The sequence below is a fragment of the Lobosporangium transversale genome (assembly GCF_002105155.1).
Source record: "Lobosporangium transversale strain NRRL 3116 chromosome Unknown BCR41scaffold_2, whole genome shotgun sequence".
NCBI classification, from domain to species: Eukaryota; Fungi; Mortierellomycota; class Mortierellomycetes; order Mortierellales; family Mortierellaceae; genus Lobosporangium; species Lobosporangium transversale.
The window spans coordinates 1,285,774-1,303,936 of NW_019028980.1; the positions used below are offsets into that span (position 1 = coordinate 1,285,774).

Consider the following 18,163-nt stretch of genomic DNA (forward strand, 5'->3'; position numbering starts at 1 on the left):
GCGACAGGTTCTTCTACGTTGACCAATATGCCAAAGCGAATCCTCAAGCTAGTGATGACGAATCATTCCTATTGATGGACAAAGTGAACGAGTTCTTGAAGAGCAAGCAGAAAGTGCTGCTTATCCAAGGTGATTCAGGAGCAGGCAAGTCGACATTTAACTGTAATCTAGAGTCCACTCTGTGGGAAGCGTATCAAAAGAACCATGGCCGCATCCCACTGTTCATTAACCTGCCAGCCATCGATGACCCAACAAAGGATATGGTTGCAAAGCAACTGCGGATGTATGGCTTCACGAGTGAGCAGATCAAGGAACTGAAGAGGAGTCGGTCATTGATCTTGGTGTGTGATGGATATGATGAGACCATGCAGACCAAGAACCTGTATGTTACCAACAACCTCAACCATGCTGGTGAATGGATGTGTCAGATGGTGATCAGCTGTCGCAGTGAGTATCTTGGAGTAGACTATCGAAGTCGCTTCCAGCCTATGGACCGCAACCATCAAGCAGATGCTGGATTGTTCCAAGAAGCTGCGATTGTGCCATTCTCTGAGGATCAGATCGATGAGTACATCAAACAGTATGTCGCAAGCATAGACATATTGTGGAGTGTGGAGGACTATCAGTGTGCACTCAAGATGGTCCCTAGTCTACAAGAGCTTGTAAAGAACCCATTCATACTATCGATGGCACTACAAGTGCTGCCACGAATGATAGACCCACATCAAGGCATCTCCACAACACAGGTCAAGCGCATCACACTGTATGATCAGTTCATTGAGTCGTGGATCGAACGAGGCAAGAAGCGACTAAGCGAGATATCGACAACAGATAGCACAGATAGAGAGATGCTCCAGATACTGTGTGAGGAAGGGTTCGCAAAGAATGGGATTAGGTACCTGACAGAACTGGCAGTAGCAATCTACGAGCATCAAGATGGCAACCCAGTGGTGGAGTATCCATGCAAGCGCAAAGAAGCATGGAAAAGAGAGTACTTTAGCCGAGGAAGCAAGAAGTACCTCCTTCGAGAAGCATCACCTCTGAGCCGTACAGGCGATCAGTATCGGTTTGTGCATCGGTCTATTCTGGAGTACTGTGTGGTACGAGCGATGTTCGAACCACGGAAAGAGATGAATACGGCTGCAGGTGATACAGTAGCAGCAACAGCACTGAAATGTCGCCGACAGAGTGTCAGCTCTGTATTCAGCTTTGAAGTGGAAGGGAGTAAAGCGGATGGAGGTGAGCTAGATTCAGCCATAGCAGATGAGACATCGCCTTTGGTGTGGAGAAGCTTTGTGAATGAGCCATCGATCCTTGAGTTCCTGAAAGAGCGTGTTGAGATTGAACCAAAGTTCAAGCAGCAGTTGTATGAGTATGTTGAGCTATCGAAGAGCGACAAGAGATGGCGGATAGCAGCAGCAAATGCAATGACGATACTGGTCCGAGCAAGAGAGTCGTTCAGCGAAGCAGACTTACGAGGCATCCAGATCCCAGGAGCTGATCTTAGCCATGGTATATTTGATAGTGCTCAACTACAAGGAGCAGACTTGAGGAAAGTCAATCTTCGCGGCTGTTGGCTTCAGAAGGCAGACCTGAGTGGAGCAGAGATGTCAGGTGTACAGTTTGGAGAGTGGGCATTCCTTCAAGAAGAGGGGATTGCAATGAAAGGATCATACTCGCCTGATGGCAAGACACTAGCTGCGGTTGTGTATAATCGTGACACCAAGGAGAGCCATGTCAGCATATATGATACTCTGACATGGGAGAAGCGCATGACTTCAGAGATCATTATTGGCGGCTTCATTAATTTTACATACTCTCCAGACAGTGGACGCATTGCCATATGGTACAGAAGTGACAGTAGTGTGGTTTATGTGTTTGATACAGTATCAGGGGTAGAAGTCCATAAGTTGGAAGGCCATGCAGGCACCGTCGAATGTGTAGTATACTCACCTGATGGAAATCATCTCGTCTCAGGAAGCAAGGATGGACCAGTATATGTGTGGGATACCAAGTCAGGCGTGATCCAATACACATTAGAGGGCCACACTGGTATGGTGGGGAATGTGGTGTATTCACCGGATGGGAAGCAGATTGCAACTGGAGGCGAAGACAAGATAGTGCGGCTATGGGATGCGGTGTCAGGAGAGCTCATTCTGATACTCCAAGGGTGGGAATATCAACTCTTGCAAATTGTATATTCACCTAACAGTCAGGAAATCATCACTTGCTGTGGTGGCAGTAGGTTACTAGATGTATGGGATGCTAGGTCTGGTCAGAAGAAGTGGACTTGGGAGCATAAAGAAGGTTCCGTTGAGGGTATTCAGTATTCACCTGATGGGAAATATGCCGCTACGTTTTCCCAGTACGCAGTATATCAGTGGAATATGCAAACAAGAGAAGTCATCCATACTTTTGAAGACCATGACGGTCAGATCAAATGCTTGAAATATTCACCAAATGGAGAACAGATAGCTATTGGTTATTGGGACTGTATAGTACGGATTTGGGATACTCGATCAGGACAACTAAACGCAGTTTATTATCACCCTGACATGATATATGATGTGGCATATTCACCAAACAGCCATCAGCTTGCATCATTCAGCGAAGATGGAACGATACGACTGTGGGACACACAATCAGGCCAATCTAGGCATGTGTCCTATGGTCATACATCTGATATCGGCACACCAAGGCTTTCACCGGATGGGAAGTACATGGCCGCATTCAGTCGCACTGACGATATAGTGCGTGTATGGGACAGTCGAACAGGACAATGTGTTTACGTCTTACAATACAAGCCAACTGACGTCAAGTATTCATCTGATGGTCAGCTGCTTGCATTTTATGACTACAGTGATCATCGTGTTCACCTTCTGGATACTGGAACAGGCCAGCCTGCCCTTATCTTGGAATCACAAACCAAAAGCGATGAGATCAAAACCTTTGATATTTCACCTGTTGGCCACCAAATTGCTTTTGGCTATAAAAGTGGACAAGTAGATGTATGGGACACACAAGCTGAAAAGCTCGTGTGTACTTTGCAGTATGGGGGCGATTTGTGGGATATATTATTCTCACCTTGTGGTCGCCAGATTACTTGTCGCGGTCAAGGTGATATAGTCAAAGTCTGGGTAGCGCATTCAGGGGACTATCTTTATGAGTTTAGCGGCAGTGATTCAATGGTTTACTCGCCTGACGGCCAGAAGATAGCACTGATTCAGAACGACAATATCCTCCAGCTACTGAATGCAGAAACAGGCGAGCTCTGTTCCGAAACGAATTTCGATTGTAGACCACTACCCATTGCATTTTCACCATCTAGTCAGCTGGTGGCTGTTGGGGCTTATAGGGGATCAATTAGCGTGGTGGATACAGAATCAGGGACGGTGTTACATATACTTGAAGGACATACCGAGTATATAATGGACCTTTCTTATTCTAGCGATGGCCAGTACCTCGCCTCACATGACATAAACGATGTAAAGCTATGGGATGCAGAGTCAGGCCAGTGCTTGGCTGTCCCGAATATATACAAATGTATTACAAATCTTGCATGGAATGTTACTGGAGAAGGTCACTTTCTAGTAACAGCATATAGTAATGGCTCTACCCGGATGTGGCAGATTGTTAAGGATGAGTATGGCCAATGCCATGTCCGACTGAAGTGGAGCTCGGAGCAACAGCCTTTTAACGCCCATAAAGTAAACATTCAAGATGTATCTGGCTTGAGTGAAGCAAACAGAAAGCTTTTGGAACAACATGACGCTGTTGGCGACCCAGTGCAGCGCCCGACTTCCAGCGAAGCAAGCTATGAGGCCAATACAGCGATATCTACGCTACCTAGGATCAGTGAAGTGGAAAGTAATGTGTTGGATACGTCATCAAAGAGAGACATGACCAGAGCAAGGCCATTGCTCGCTAAAAGTGAAGGAAGCAAGGGATATCAATTCATTTGTAGCAAATGTAGTGAATGCGACGAGTGTGGAGATGCACATTTCATTCTAAGTGGTTCATACGACAAATCTGATAGTAACTGATCAGTATTGTGAGGAAGGGAGCATGCATGCCAACCTAATAAAGTAAAGGCACTCTGTGCTCCCACACCTCCTTAGCTAGTTAGTTATATATTTCATTTCTACAATAAGGTGGTCAAATGGCCTGCTTGCCAAGTTACTATCTCCTCAATATCAAGCCTTCAATGACACAGACATTTTGTAAGCTTCTCTGAACTCCAGCATGGACTCTGCAAATAAAAGGTGTTTTAAAGTGAGAGGAACGACGCTTTTACATAGCTCGACCTACGTTCATGTACAACTGGTTATTATTCACAGTTATGGAAGGATACATGTGTCATACAGGTTCTAAGCAAAGGCATGGCCGAAAGGGCAAATGTCCTCGTCACTCCTGATACCCAAAAAAAAAGGAAAGACTTGGAAGGAAGCTGCAGTGAATGAATCCAGAACATGCCATTTCTTTCGCTTCTACACCATTTAGGATCGAAGATGCCGAGAGAAATAAATATAACAAATAAAATAGAGATATAACACCATCAGTGCAGCTAGTCAAAAGACTTGCTTTCTGGCTTTTATCATCTTTATATTTCTCCTATAAAATAAAAACATATTTGCTTTCTTTTAAAGCAGAGTTGCTTTATTCTATTGACCAAATCTTTTGAAAAAAAAAAAGCCATTAGGAAACAAAGCAAAGGGTAAACTAACCGAAATGATTAGATCAATAAAGAGTATTTACAAATGCCCAAAGCGTGGTCCTTGAGGAAGATTTTTTTTTCAATGAGATTCTCCTCCTGCGAGATGGACACTCGCAATAGCTGCTTCGTCCAGATCATCCTTCAATGTGATATTCAAGCCAGATCGGCGCAAGCACTCTTTGCCTTCTTCCACTTGGTTGCCCTGTAGCCTGACCACGATAGGGATATTGATCTTTGGACTGGCCTCTTTCAGAGCGGTGACCATGCCTTCTGCAATGGTCAGACAACTAGCAATGCCTCCAAAGATATTGACCAAGATGGTCTTGACATTCTGATCCTCTGTCAGGATCTTGAATGCTTGACTGACCTGTTTTGTTGTCACACCCCCTCCAACATCCAAGAAATTGGCTGGCTTGGCTCCATGTAGTTTTATAATATCCATTGTTGCTAATGCCAGTCCAGCGCCGTTTACTTTTTTTTTTTTTTTTTTTTTTTTTTTTAAAAAAAATAATAATAATAATAATAATAATAATAAATAAATAAATAAATAAATAATGTCTATAAACATACAAGCAAAAAAAAATATCAAGAGCAATGAATATAGTTGTAAAGGAAACTAAAAAAGAGGCAGACACTTACCCAGACAGCCAATGTTGCCATCCATACCCACGTAATTGAGTCCACAGTCTTGTGCCTCTACCTCTCGTGGGTTTTCTTCTGTCGTATCACGCATCATCTGAAGTTCTGGATGCTTGAACGCTGCATTGTCATCAAATGCAATCTTGGCATCGAAGCATACCACTTTGGGAAAGGAATGTTATAAAGTGAAAGAGAGAGAGAAAGAAGTCTGGTTAGTTCCCAAAAGAATGCTGTAACTTAATCTTGTCATACTATTTTGTATAGTGATATCAATGGATATAATATAATACCTCGATTATCAGGAGTTAAACCAAAGGGATTGATCTCGATCTGGGTGGCGTCTACCTCCAAGAAGAGCTCATATAGTCTCTGCATTTGATCAGAAGCCTCTGCCACGGTCTTTCCTTTAAATCCGAGTTTCATTGCCATATCGAGCGTCTGCTGTTCTGTGGGACCTGTCTCGATATCAACCGGAGTCTAGATGAATATGAAGAAAGAAAAAAAAATAAAATAAAAACTTGTTGAGCGACAGTCTTTATGATTGAATAAGAGGTGGAACAAAAAAAAAAATAATAATATAATAATAATTTGCTCAAGCCCTTGCCTTAAAGATGCGATCAGGATGAGTTTCAGCAACTTGTTCAATCTCTACGCCTCCATCAGGGCTTCCGACCAAGACAGGACCACCACTCTCACGGTCCATCAAGATTGCAAAATAGGTTTCTTTATCAATGTCCAATGCTTCTGCGACCATGACCTAGACATGTATGCATAAAATCAAGAAACAGAAAAGAAAACGTAGTTGGTGATAAGCAATTTTTATTTTTATTTTTATTTTTTATAACACATTAAAAACAGATTAACATTATTATCTTTTTTATTTATCTATTTTTTGTTCTTACCTTGCTGACAAGAACACCGTCCTCGCCTGTTTGCTTTGTCTTGAGCTTGTAGCCCAACATTTCCGTGACCAAGTCTGGGACTTTTGCAGGGCTTTTTTTTTTATTTTTTTTATTTATTTATTTATTTAAAGAAGAAATAAAAACCATTGAATAAGTGTGGGCATAGATATAGATATTGGATATTGGATATTGGATATTGGATATAACGATACAGATGCAATAGGTCTTTGGATATACACACTTGATATATATATTTTTCAACTTACTCTTTTGTCAGATGTACACCACCTTTGAGTCCACTAGAAAACTCACCCTTGCCTCGTCCACCTGCATGGATCTGAGCCTTGATCACCAGTTCATTTGCCTCTGTGTGGTGTGGGTATACGAGGGATAGAGAAGAGAGAAAGAAAGAAAGAAATATTTAGTTAATAAAAAATGCTTGTGTCCGGAAAAAATTAGTTTTTAGTTTGCTTCCCCACACACATTTTGAAATAATGACATCTCTCTCTCTTCTTTTTTTTTTTTTATTTTTTTCCCCTTTGCTTACTAAGACTTAGTGCTGCATTATGTGCTTGTTCAGGTGTTTCGACGACTGCAAACCGTTGGACGTTCACATTATGTTTAGCCATCAACTGTTTCGATTGATACTCGTGCAAGTTTAGGAACCGGACTTGACTGGCTACAAATGCCTTGGCTGCTAGGGTCGGTAGCTGTTGGAGCAAAGGAGTGTTTAGTAAAAGGGAAATAGCAATAACAATAACAACAACAGCAAAATAAAATAATCAAGTTGAGGAGATATATACCTGGCGCTGGACCAGAAGAGGTCGTGCCATTCCAATGGTTGGAACGCGTTGTTTGAATGCATGTCGGAGCATAGTGAATAGGAATAGCAAGAAGAAAAGAAAAAAGAAAAAGAAAAAACCTAGGATAAAAAGAACGTAGTGTATGTGTGGTATAGGAAGGAAAGGAAAGGAAAGGAAAGGAAAGGAAAGGAAGAGGTGAAGAGTAGCAAAAGAAATGAAGAAAAGAAGAAAAAAGAGATACTTTGTTATGATAGGCGTGTGAAAAGTAAATGAGAGAAATAATAATAATAATAATAATAATAATAATAATAATAATAATAATAATAATAATAATAATAATAATAATAATAATAATAATAATAATAATAATAATAATTAAACCCGAGTCTCACTTGCTCATGCGATGGGAAAAAAAAAAAAAGAGAGAAAGAGAAAGAGAAGGCACAATCCCTTTCCTTTTCCCTTTGACCCTTTGACCCCCCTCCTTTTTTTATTCCCAATTGAACAATGGCTGATGTGTCTTGATATTTTATATGTATATCCCCACATGTCCCATTGAAAATGTCACAAGAGCACTTTTATAATTCATGCAAGTCTGTCTTTTCAAGTGGTCCGTTCGCATTTATTTTGGTTTGCTCCTTTTCTTGTGCACTTGTCTGTCTATCTCCATGAATTATCTTTAACAAATGTCCATGTCTCATGTCCTGTGAGAAACTACAAACGAATCAGGGACCATGCCATCCGTGCTGTTCTGAGCATTCGAGTGGTTCACATACGGATCAATATAATCATCCGGCACCTTTTCATCCTTCATAAACATCCTGCTCATCAACAGCACAAACGAAGCTGATATGAAAATAGTCACTATTCATATATATACACATAAAAGATATCATTAGTGTCTCTCTTTCTTTCTTTTTTTCTTTCATTTTCTTTGCCACAAAACTGTCCTCTTTTATCAACAATTTTTTTTTTTTTTTTTTTTTTTTTTTTTTCCCCACTTGTTGTACTTACCCATGCCTTTACGGGTCGCTTCCCATTTGGCTGCCTCCATTCGAGTCCTCATATCCCCCAATTGGGCCATATAATGATTACTCATTGACTGGATCCGAATCTCGAGTTGCTTCTGTTCTTCACGCACATCACTCTTCCGAGAGTTCATATCGATCGCAATATCGTTCTTCACATTCGCAATGTCCTCCCTCAACTTTTGATTCAAGGAATCGATCTCTCGAGAAATGATTTCACTCCGGATTGCCAAGGCCGCTGCATCGTTCTTTCGCAAAATCTGGAGCTCTGTCCGGAGTTCTGTCAACGCTGCCTTGAACAAGTACGTCTCATTCTCCAGATCACTCCTCGTCAACATGTTTTTCCTGACCTTGTTTGTACTGCATAGTCAATCAACAAGTATTAATATTACGCAGATAATAATTACAATATTTCGATTTTTTTTTTTTTTTTTTTTTTTTTTTATAGAAAATAATAATATTTAGACATACTGTTGTCCAATGAATGCTTTGATGACCCGCATGATACCCTCAGCTTGTCCACGTTGGAATCCATTTGATTCAAGTTTGGAAACAATCTTGTTCGTATTAAAGTGATGGTTCGTAATGATTGAGCGACGAAAGATTAATGATGATGATAACTGCGGTGGCGATAACAGACCATTGGGCTTCCTGAACAGCTGGGTATACTGATGTTTTTGAGTAGAGAGAAATGGACTGTTTCCCATAGAGGACAAGGACGCGGATGAGGACGAGGATAAGGATAAGCAGGAGAAGAGGGATGAATTTTGACGCTGTGAATGAGATTGGTTCCTGAGATGGATCATGGTTGAATCTTCCTGTCCTGTGCATCCTAAAGAAGGATGAACGCTGCTGTCACTCCTACTTTTGTAACTATTTGTAGTAGCAGTCGTGTATTTTGAACGAGCAAGGACAGCATTTGAAATGGACAGGCACTTTTGGCCATGCAATGACTTTGTGACAAGACCTGTTGACCCTAAAAAGAGAAGAAGAAGAAAAAGACATTAGCATTGCTAAACATGATGTGATATGAATGTGATATGAATGTGATATGAATGTGATATGAATGTGATGAATGTGATGAATGTGATGAATGTGATGAATGTGATGAATGTGATGAATGTGATGAATGTGATGAATGTGCTCCCAGGTTGTTCATATACCAACCTCGAGAGATCAGCTGTGGAGATGCGTTCATTGAGACAGATATTATAAAAACAAAATAACAAAATAACAAAATAACAAGAATAAAAAAAGAGAGGGCAAAGTGAGGGAGTGTGGGAAAGTAAAGAGGAAAAGTAAAAGAAAGAAAGAGTATGCGTTGGAGAGAGTGGAGAGAAAGTGTTGTGGAATTTCAGGAACGGACAAGATTTAAAGTGGAATGAACAAAAAAGAAACTCAACGACTCAGTTACTACGCGTTTACATCCTGTTCCAGGTCACAGGTTCACAAGCCACATTGTTGCTTTTTCTTTAATAAAGTCAAAGTAAAATATCCAGTTGACAAAGCAAAGGCAGCCTTTCCGTAACTCTTAATTAATTCATTAATCTCTTTTTCAACCAGCATGTTCTCATTCACAAGGTCACTTGGTACTCGTCTATCCGGTATCACTGCCAGATATGCATCCACAGCCGCCAATGGTAATCCCTTCTTTGACACATTGCCACATTGCTTCACTTATAGATCTTGATCAGCATTTACTTTTTTTTTTTTTTTTTTTAAACTTCTTCCGAAGCAATATTAGTAAAAAAAAAAAAAAAAAAAAAAACATGATTGATCAGGAACAATGATTAACTATTAACAACCCTTCTTCCCTTCTTGTCCTGCCTATATATACACATACATTTTATATACTTCATATATCTATATAAAATAGCTGCTATCAAGCCCGTATACACTGCTCCAGCTTCTGTATCAATACCAAAGCAATTCAAACCCAACACTCGTGGACAGGGATTAATGGAATTGATTTCAAAGGAAGAGATCAAACGGATGGGAGCAGACGGTCGTTCTAATCTCTTCAACAAATCCCATCCGGATTGTCTCCGTCCTGGAGATGTGGTTCTTGTAGAGACACTCAACTCAATGTCCTCTGACAAGACCAGCACCTTCATCGGAGTCTTGATCGCAATGGACCGCCGTGGTCTCCACAGTAATTCACAGTCCAGGAACGTGGTCCTCAAAGTTGGCGTCGAGATGAAATACATGCTATATTCACCCCTGATCAAATCTGTCCGCATCATGAAGCGAGGAGAAGGTTTTCAGGAGAGCAAAACTTTTCTACTTGAGAGACAATCCAGGACGTGCTTTCCGTTTGGAGGGCTTGGCTAAGCAGGATAAGATCACTCAGGCTCAAGCTCAGGCCAAGAAGGCAGCAACAGACAAGGCATAGCTCCATCAATGAGCAGGAGGAGGATTATAGGAAGAAGAGAGAGAGGAGGAGAGGGGAGGAGGGGCATTTGGCAACCATTAGAACAATTTACGGAATAGCTTTGGCAACTTTTGAAATATTTACAATACATCAATACATGTTAGTACCATACTATACATACTATACGATTTGGTGAAGATGTGAAAGGTCTTTTCGATAGGAGGGCTCTGTCCATAAGGTGGTTGTGACGTTCTTTTGGAAGCAATTTATCCATTTATTCGTAGTAGGCGCGACAGAATTGTTCACGCGCACCTGCTGCTTTCCCCCCTCTTTCCACTTTATCTGCATTTTTACTTTTTTTTTTTTTTGCTGTTCTCGTCATTTTACTTTCCATATAACCTCATACTCATTCACTTGCCATAAAACTAAACCTTACAAACCTACAAAAGTATGGTCATTCACAACAATAACAACGGCAACAGTAACGTACCAGAAGTGCCACTCGCACTCGTCTCAAACGCGTACCTGGACGAGTTGACCGCTGGTTTGAGAGCACGTCCTATCCCGTGGGAGGTACATTACTCTTACATGCAAAGCAAAAAAAAAAAAAAAAAAAACTATTCACTTCATTCACTTCGACTTTAGTCTTACTGCTCCAGAGCAGACTGCACCATGTAGAACCTCAATAACCAAAGCAACAACAACAGCACCAGTAGAGGCATTTGCCCAATCACTAATTTATTCCTTATCTTCTTAGGGTTACCAAAGAGCTACACTTATTACACAAAAGGAATTGGAATACATTAAAGCTGTAGACAAGAAGACAGGCGAGGACCTGTCTCGGGTGGTTGACCAGGTACGCCTTTGAGAATAGCAGTTAGCAGAGTCAAATCCATTTGAAGCAAAACCGACAATTTCTTTTGACTGGGGTTTTTTCTTTTCTTTTCTTTTATTTATTAAAGGAGGGAAAAGTATATGCTGAGTTGTTCATCAGTCTCTTACAAAAACTTGTCCGTGTCGATACGATTCAATCGATTCTCATATTGGTTGATGATCTACTTATGGGTAAAAAATAAGATTTTTTCTTTCTACTTGCCTACTTGCAATTGAGATATTAAAAAATCTCAATATTCTCATGTTGATTTCCTTCTTTCTTCTTTATTTTTAAAAATAAATAGATCATGAAGAACGAGCATCTTATTTCCTAGGACTTGCAAAGGGTGACCCCACTCTTCCTTATGCCCCTCTCTTAAAGTAAGGTTAATATGTTATGTATATATGTATGTAAAAGAGTGCAGAACCTGTGATAACATCTGACCCTTCTTTTTTTTTTTTTTTTTTTTTTCATTGCGTGATCATATCAATACCCTTACCTGTATATTCATACACACATATATAAAAGATGCCTACGAAGTGATGATGAATTTGTACCTTTAAAGGCCAGCAAGATCTTGACGATGCTTCTGTGTGCGAGTCCTAAACCGAACGAAGATGCTGCACAGGAATTGTTCCGATGGACAACAGCTCAGCTACAGAGTAACAATCATTCAGTAGTCGATCTGGCTGTCCAGGTATTGGAGTCTGCCCTTCGCCAGAGAAGTTTGAGACTCATTTATTGGAACACACCTCAGGCCATGGATGCATTGGTCCGGATCATAAAGAGGGACTCTCCAACGCCTCAAATGCAATACCAAGTCATTTATTGCTTCTGGATCTTATCCTTTGATACCCAAATCGCAGAGGAGCTCAATCAGTAATGATTCACAAAATGAAAAGAAAAAGCCCGAGTCAACTAATATATATACATGTATATATGAATATTGCGTTGACTGATATGAAAACCTTTTTTTTTTTTTTTTTTTTTTTTTTTTTTTTTTCTCTTTATTTATTTACCTATAGGAAATACGATATTATCCCAACACTTGTAGAGATTGCAAAATCAGCCATCAAGGAGAAAGTAATTCGTGTTATCATCTCCACCTTGCGTGTAAGTCCATACTTTTTCTAGAGAACACTTTATTAAGGAGAAGTATGAATAACGACTTTGCAATTACAGGTATTAATTCTTGTCCAATCTATATTTGTATTTGTACACAAACATAGAACTTGGTTGAAAAAGCACCAGAGGCAAATTTGGCTGCCATGGCTGCTGTCAAGTTGCTGACTTTTACAGAGAATCTATCGACTCGAAAGTGGACCGATGGTGAAATCCTAGAGGATGTCAACTATCTCAAGGCGGAATTGGAAGAGAATTTCCAGACATTGACGTAAGTAGCAAAAAAAAAAAAAAAAAAAAAAAAAAAGGATCTTGTTAACTGTTAATTGTAGTTTGGGTTCATTTCTATACATAATTAACAAACTGAATATTCTTTTTTTTTTTTCCGGGACATGCTCAAAAGTACATTTGAGGTTTATCAAGCAGAGTTGTTGTCGGGAAGATTGACTTGGTCACCACCACATCAATCAGATCTTTTCTGGACAAAGAACTGGCGTGAACTAAAGAACGATAACTATGCCCTCTTGAGGTTAGCCTTTTACTACGTTTCTTTTATTCAGCAGGCAGCTTTTTAATGTTGTTTATTTATATACTTATTTATTCTTTCTTTAATCCTTAAAATGTATCATGCTAATGAAACGGATTTTTTTTCCTTTTTTTTTTTTTTTTTTTTTTTTTTTTCTTCCTTTTAACTCCCTTGCAGGGTGCTTGCGCGATTGCTCAGTACAGCAACGGATACAGTCGTACTTGCTGTTGCTGCCAATGACATTGGACAATACGTTAAACGGGATCCTGCTAGTAAAAAGTAACTTATAAACAAATGCACAACTTGAATTTTTTTTTTTTTTTTTTTTTGGCTATTAGAGGTGCAACTAACCAAGGGATTTTATGATTGTTTGTGTGGCGATTATTCAGGTTTTTACAAGAGATTGGAGTCAAGCAAAAGATTATGGAGCTGATGTCGCACCCTGATCAGGAGGTTCGTTATAACAGTGTGAACGCCAGTTGGTCCCTGATTGGAGGCAGTGGGCATGTTTAAAGACAAGGAAGATGGGGATCTACAAAAAAAATAAAAAAAAAAAAAAATCAATGTTCCTCTCATGTTTTATATTAGAATTTAAAAAAAATAAAAATAAAAAAAAAAGTTTTCTCCATTTAATAGCTTGTTAATTGACATTAGTTGTTCCTTTTGGTTTAAAAAAACACACACAAACACATTACAGAATAATAATAATAATAATAATAAGTTAAAAGAAGACCAAACTCTTTCGCTTTTGTTCAGAAGATGGGACCAGATCTTGCTTTGGCCTTATTGCGCAAGGAACTTTTATCTCTTTTTTTTTTTTTTTCTTTTTTTTTTTTCAGCATCATGGTGATAGCCATCCATTATAGAAGAAAAGATAGCCTTCGTTATCCTTCTTCGGAAGTGTATTCAAGGCCTTGGAGCGAATCTGAATCAATGTTAGGACAGGGAGTGCTCTGTGTCTTTGGCAGTGGCTGTCATTTCTCTGTGTCTTGTTGGTGTAACCATTTTGGGGTATATTTATCAAAGTGGCCAAATATCTTTGGCTCGTCACCAGCCTGAGGACGAAGTTCATGTGCACATGCACGTACCGAAAGGCAAATCTGGCTTGCTCTTGCAGACACTTCTCTCTCAGGCTGGGACCCAAACTTGACATTTTGGCTGGAGGTCTCTTTTTTAAATTTGAAAAAGTTTCAAAGTCGAAAACACGCCGCAGGAAAGGCTCTTTTTTTTCTGCCATTCTCGCCGCAGAAAATGGCTCTTTTTTTTTTTTTTTTTTTTTTTTTCAAAGTCCAGACTAGGATATTGATTTGATTGAGAACGAACGAGGAATGAGAAAAAAGAATGGTATATTTCGCGTAAAAAGAGTCATCATGCTCTAATTAATCAACTAATTACCTTTAATTAAGATAGTGTGCTTAATAAGGTCAGAGAGATGGAAACGAGAACTGTGGAGTAGATTCAAATGTTAGAGTAATAAAATGTTAGAATAATAGATGGCAACGCAGATGATGGAAACAAGAGATGATTGGTAAAAATGAGGCTAGTGATTTGGGTGTGTGTGTAGGACCGATTAAAAAGTGCCATCCCGTTTGTCAAAAGGGCAAGTGGATAGTGATGGCTCCGTTCATAAAGGATGAACGATTGTAAAAGGATACTCAATAGATATGGTATTTTCATTACAAGACAAAATTCCTTTCACTTGATTGACATTCGACTCTTTTCTTCATGCTTGAGCCTCGGCGGTCCTCCTGCATATGCGATATTGATATGAGTTTTTATGACACACTGTCCCGCATGTTTTAAATATCTAGGTGTTGCCTTAACACTCTGATCGTTGTTGATAACGAGCTCCTAAGCTTTAAGCTTGACGTGTATGTCGCCTGGGACCATGGAACGGAGGAATGTGACATTGTCACTTTTCTCCGAGGTTTGATCGGTTTCTCTTCAAGCATGATCCAGTAAATATTATCAATCATCTCCTTGGATGATGCTTGCTTGATCGGATGCTCCTCTGATGTGACCTGGAATGGCTTGTCGGGTCCCAACACAAAACTTATGGGTGGAAAGATAGGAATAGACAATAGAAACAACTTGCCACTTGCTTGAGAAAATTCCGATGATGCAGCTGCGGCAATTCGCTTGGTGTGCTCACTTCTCCTTGCTCAGGTTCTCTAAATAGTGATATTTTAGTTTATCTATTAGTGCCACATTATAAAATTGTGTCTGTGCCATTGTCATAAACAATGGCGAGTAAAAAGAAGTAAAAGAAACGATCGCTACTTTTTCCTTGGTCCCTTATCCCTGCTTGGCCTACTGGGCTTGTCGTCCTCCGCTTGAGTCGACTCACTTTTTCCTTTATTTGATCCGCTGTTCAACAAGCTAATATTGAATACGTCGTTTCTATTCGTTTGTCTTTGATGACAGGGGCTTCTTTGACTTTAGCTACTGAATAACCACCCTGTTCGTGATAAGGCAATATGATAAGCCAACGTGATAAGTAAGGCCTAAACAACAGCAACAAGGATATGTCATTCGAGCAAAAGCCGAGAGAAGACGGTGATGAGAGGTGTTCTTTGATGCAATTATGGCAAGTTGTATTATGGGCATCCTTAATTCTTGACCTTATCGCCGATTTTTGACTGTACGGAAACAGGATAATATTTACCCTCCGATTCTAATACAAAGACGATATCTGGTCCAGACAGGTTCTCTTTTGGAAACAAAAAAAAAAAAAGCGAGATTAACTTGGATTCATGTATTGAGTCTTTGTTACAGTGAGTATCCAAGAATTCGTTCATTGTTATAATTCTGGAAGATTGAAATTAAACAAAGCGGGACTGAAATACTCAAAATGTGTGCCCTTTGTGCCAGACGTAGTGGGCATCTAGTAACACACTGTTAACCAATTTAACCAATCCAGGGTCATCCACTTCAAATATGTTAAATGCCATTGGCTCAACGACAATCGTAAATTCCTTCTTCCTTTGATTAACGACAGTTCGAGCAAACGAAGCCTCGACCGGAACAGGCTCATTGTACTCCAATATCAAGTCTTTACTATATAGTAACCTATTCTTTACGGCTCGACCGAAGGTTTCCCTGATGTCGACACTGGTTTTAATTCCTGCATCCCCTTTGTTAATACGCTTCAGAATCCTAGATTACTCATGGCATAGGTTACCAGATTCTTTATATCCTGGATCAGTGAGCGACCACACCAGGCCCTTGATTTCTTGCTTCCAAAGGCCTGCGTCGGCACGTCCAATGAGGTTTTCTATTATAGTGATCATTGGACGGAGACGACCACAGGACCAAGTATATAGCATCCCGATTGCTTGATCATTAAAATGGCCTCTCAGCTTTGATGCAGAGCTTGAGGAACCTTGTTTCTCCAAATATCGTACAAGTGTCTTGAAGTATGTCCGGACTTTTGCTTGATTATCCCATCTAGGAAACGATACTGCACTCTTGAACCTCGAGTCATCGAGAACTTCTCGATATTCCTTGAAGCTTTGCCAGTTCTCTTAATCCAAGCAGGATCATAAATACAAAAGCCTATCCCGCAAGGAACTATGCAGATTTGTAGTAAATTCTCTGATAAACCCTCCAATCCATGAAAGAATGCTGATAATATTGGTCGCTTAGTGTTGTCGTTATTAATAAACTGGTATTTAGCCTCCCCTCCCCATATCCTGCGTCTCGTTCAAAATAACCAAAAACATAGAGTTGCCTTGATGCCGCTCCGAAAGGACCCTGATTAGATTGTCGAACCAATCTTGCAGGAGCTTGTCAAGGCAATTAAAGCCAACTCCACCAAGTAATTCTGCTACTTTTGTGAAGAGCGCTAGGAATAAATCTGTCCTGGATGGAACCGAGTTTCCTCAATGAACTTCTCCAAGGACCTGTGGACACACTTGCAATAGCATCCATTGGCTAGGCGTCATTCTACCTTCGGACAAGTAAAAAGGGTAAATTGATGAGCATCAAATATAAAACATAAAGGCACTTTTGCTTACGTTCTTCAAGGGGTATACGAAAACCAAACTGCGATTAACCGCCTATGAACGCAAGACACAGAACATTTGGTGAGATTATAAACAAGCGTGGATATCCCAGACATCAAGGACCTTTTCCTCCTAATCTCCCATCCGTCTAGCATGGCTCCCAAGGTAATTGATGTGAGAGGGATGATTCTGGCGAGATTGATGCCCTCAACAGCATGTAGCATTAATATACCGAGAACTATGAATATATTGACGACACAATCTAATATTGTATCACATTTTACCGGTCAAGCGCGTGGCAGCCTTGGCCACATTCTTGATGTTTTTTTATTCCATGTCCCTGGACGCCTAGAGATTCAGACGCACCGTCTTCACATACTGACACTGAATTGGCCGAACATACAACAAATATGATCTCATTGATCACAGGTTGCCATCCCGTGCACGCACCATGGGGCTAAAACGACATTTATGTCTTTAGAGCGGAGCTGTCATCCTAGCTCCTGGTTAAACGTTCTGGCGCCCTGGATGATGATAATTGATAGGCCTTCCGCAAGTGGCAAGCATCCAGATGACAAAGCATATGAGAAAGGATAATTTCCTATGCCAGCTGTCCTGGTGATAATAATATGGTTTTGGGTCTCATCATCAGACTCTCACTGGGTTCTCCACAGGATTCTTCATCTCTATCCGTTTTTACAAAACTCTTTGATAATAGTATCACAAAATCCTGCACACAAGATCGCATAATGACACAGCTTTATAAAGTTCTAAATGCCCCAGTAGAAGGCAGGACGGATTAAACCGCTCTATCTATTCGTCTAAAAGGTAAGTGGATGATGATGGCTTCATTCATAAAGAATGAGCCATTGTAAAAAAATTCTCAAGGAACGGGTATAATGCTTTTTTTAAAAAAGACAAAATTTCATCCACTTGATTGGTATTCGATTTAATTCTTCAGATTCGTACCGGCTGATCCTCCTGAATATGCAGCTTCGGTGTCGATTTTTATAACACGCTGTCTCACATCTTTTACGCATTCAGGTGTTTTCTCGGCAATCCAACCTTCGAGGGTACGAAACTTCTGAACTTTAAAATCGTCATATACGTTTCCTGGCACCGCAAAATAGAGGAAAATGGTATCGTCACTTCCCTTCGACATTGATTGGTCTCCCTTCGA

At 40.1% G+C, this 18,163-nt stretch overlaps 5 protein-coding genes across 5 annotated transcripts; 2 read left to right on the forward strand and 3 right to left on the reverse strand.

The window, feature by feature from the left end:
* Positions 1-4,691: 4,691 nt before the first annotated feature.
* On the reverse strand, positions 4,692-7,237 carry BCR41DRAFT_418512 (ATP-grasp domain-domain-containing protein). The gene is made up of 8 exons (XM_022029632.1): positions 7,059-7,237; positions 6,803-6,965; positions 6,522-6,621; positions 6,256-6,346; positions 5,958-6,110; positions 5,644-5,830; positions 5,354-5,515; positions 4,692-5,185 (listed from the first exon to the last, which is right to left on the reverse strand). The coding sequence occupies exons 1-8, from the start codon at positions 7,128-7,130 to the stop codon at positions 4,794-4,796; spliced, it is 1,320 nt and encodes a 439-aa protein (XP_021886117.1). The 5' UTR covers positions 7,131-7,237; the 3' UTR covers positions 4,692-4,793.
* A 420-nt stretch (positions 7,238-7,657) lies between these two features.
* Positions 7,658-9,376, reverse strand: BCR41DRAFT_331038 (hypothetical protein). The gene is made up of 3 exons (XM_022021780.1): positions 8,558-9,376; positions 8,073-8,446; positions 7,658-7,922 (listed from the first exon to the last, which is right to left on the reverse strand). The coding sequence occupies exons 1-3, from the start codon at positions 8,890-8,892 to the stop codon at positions 7,756-7,758; spliced, it is 876 nt and encodes a 291-aa protein (XP_021886118.1). The 5' UTR covers positions 8,893-9,376; the 3' UTR covers positions 7,658-7,755.
* Positions 9,377-9,598: 222 nt separating this feature from the next.
* BCR41DRAFT_345286 (hypothetical protein) lies at positions 9,599-10,621 on the forward strand. The gene is made up of 3 exons (XM_022022687.1): positions 9,599-9,726; positions 9,963-10,343; positions 10,378-10,621. The coding sequence occupies exons 1-3, from the start codon at positions 9,651-9,653 to the stop codon at positions 10,476-10,478; spliced, it is 558 nt and encodes a 185-aa protein (XP_021886119.1). The 5' UTR covers positions 9,599-9,650; the 3' UTR covers positions 10,479-10,621.
* A 162-nt stretch (positions 10,622-10,783) lies between these two features.
* On the forward strand, positions 10,784-13,509 carry BCR41DRAFT_317023 (armadillo-type protein). Its single transcript, XM_022021262.1, has 10 exons — positions 10,784-11,030; positions 11,215-11,313; positions 11,420-11,522; positions 11,636-11,711; positions 11,860-12,210; positions 12,357-12,444; positions 12,561-12,724; positions 12,857-12,982; positions 13,157-13,258; positions 13,369-13,509. The coding sequence occupies exons 1-10, from the start codon at positions 10,908-10,910 to the stop codon at positions 13,490-13,492; spliced, it is 1,356 nt and encodes a 451-aa protein (XP_021886120.1). The 5' UTR covers positions 10,784-10,907; the 3' UTR covers positions 13,493-13,509.
* A 2,597-nt stretch (positions 13,510-16,106) lies between these two features.
* BCR41DRAFT_345296 (hypothetical protein) lies at positions 16,107-16,676 on the reverse strand (the record flags this gene model as incomplete). The annotated part of the gene is made up of 3 exons (XM_022022688.1): positions 16,107-16,361; positions 16,384-16,549; positions 16,583-16,676. Coding segments are annotated over 3 exons (300 nt in total), but the record flags the coding sequence as incomplete, so codon positions are not given.
* Positions 16,677-18,163: the final 1,487 nt, after the last annotated feature.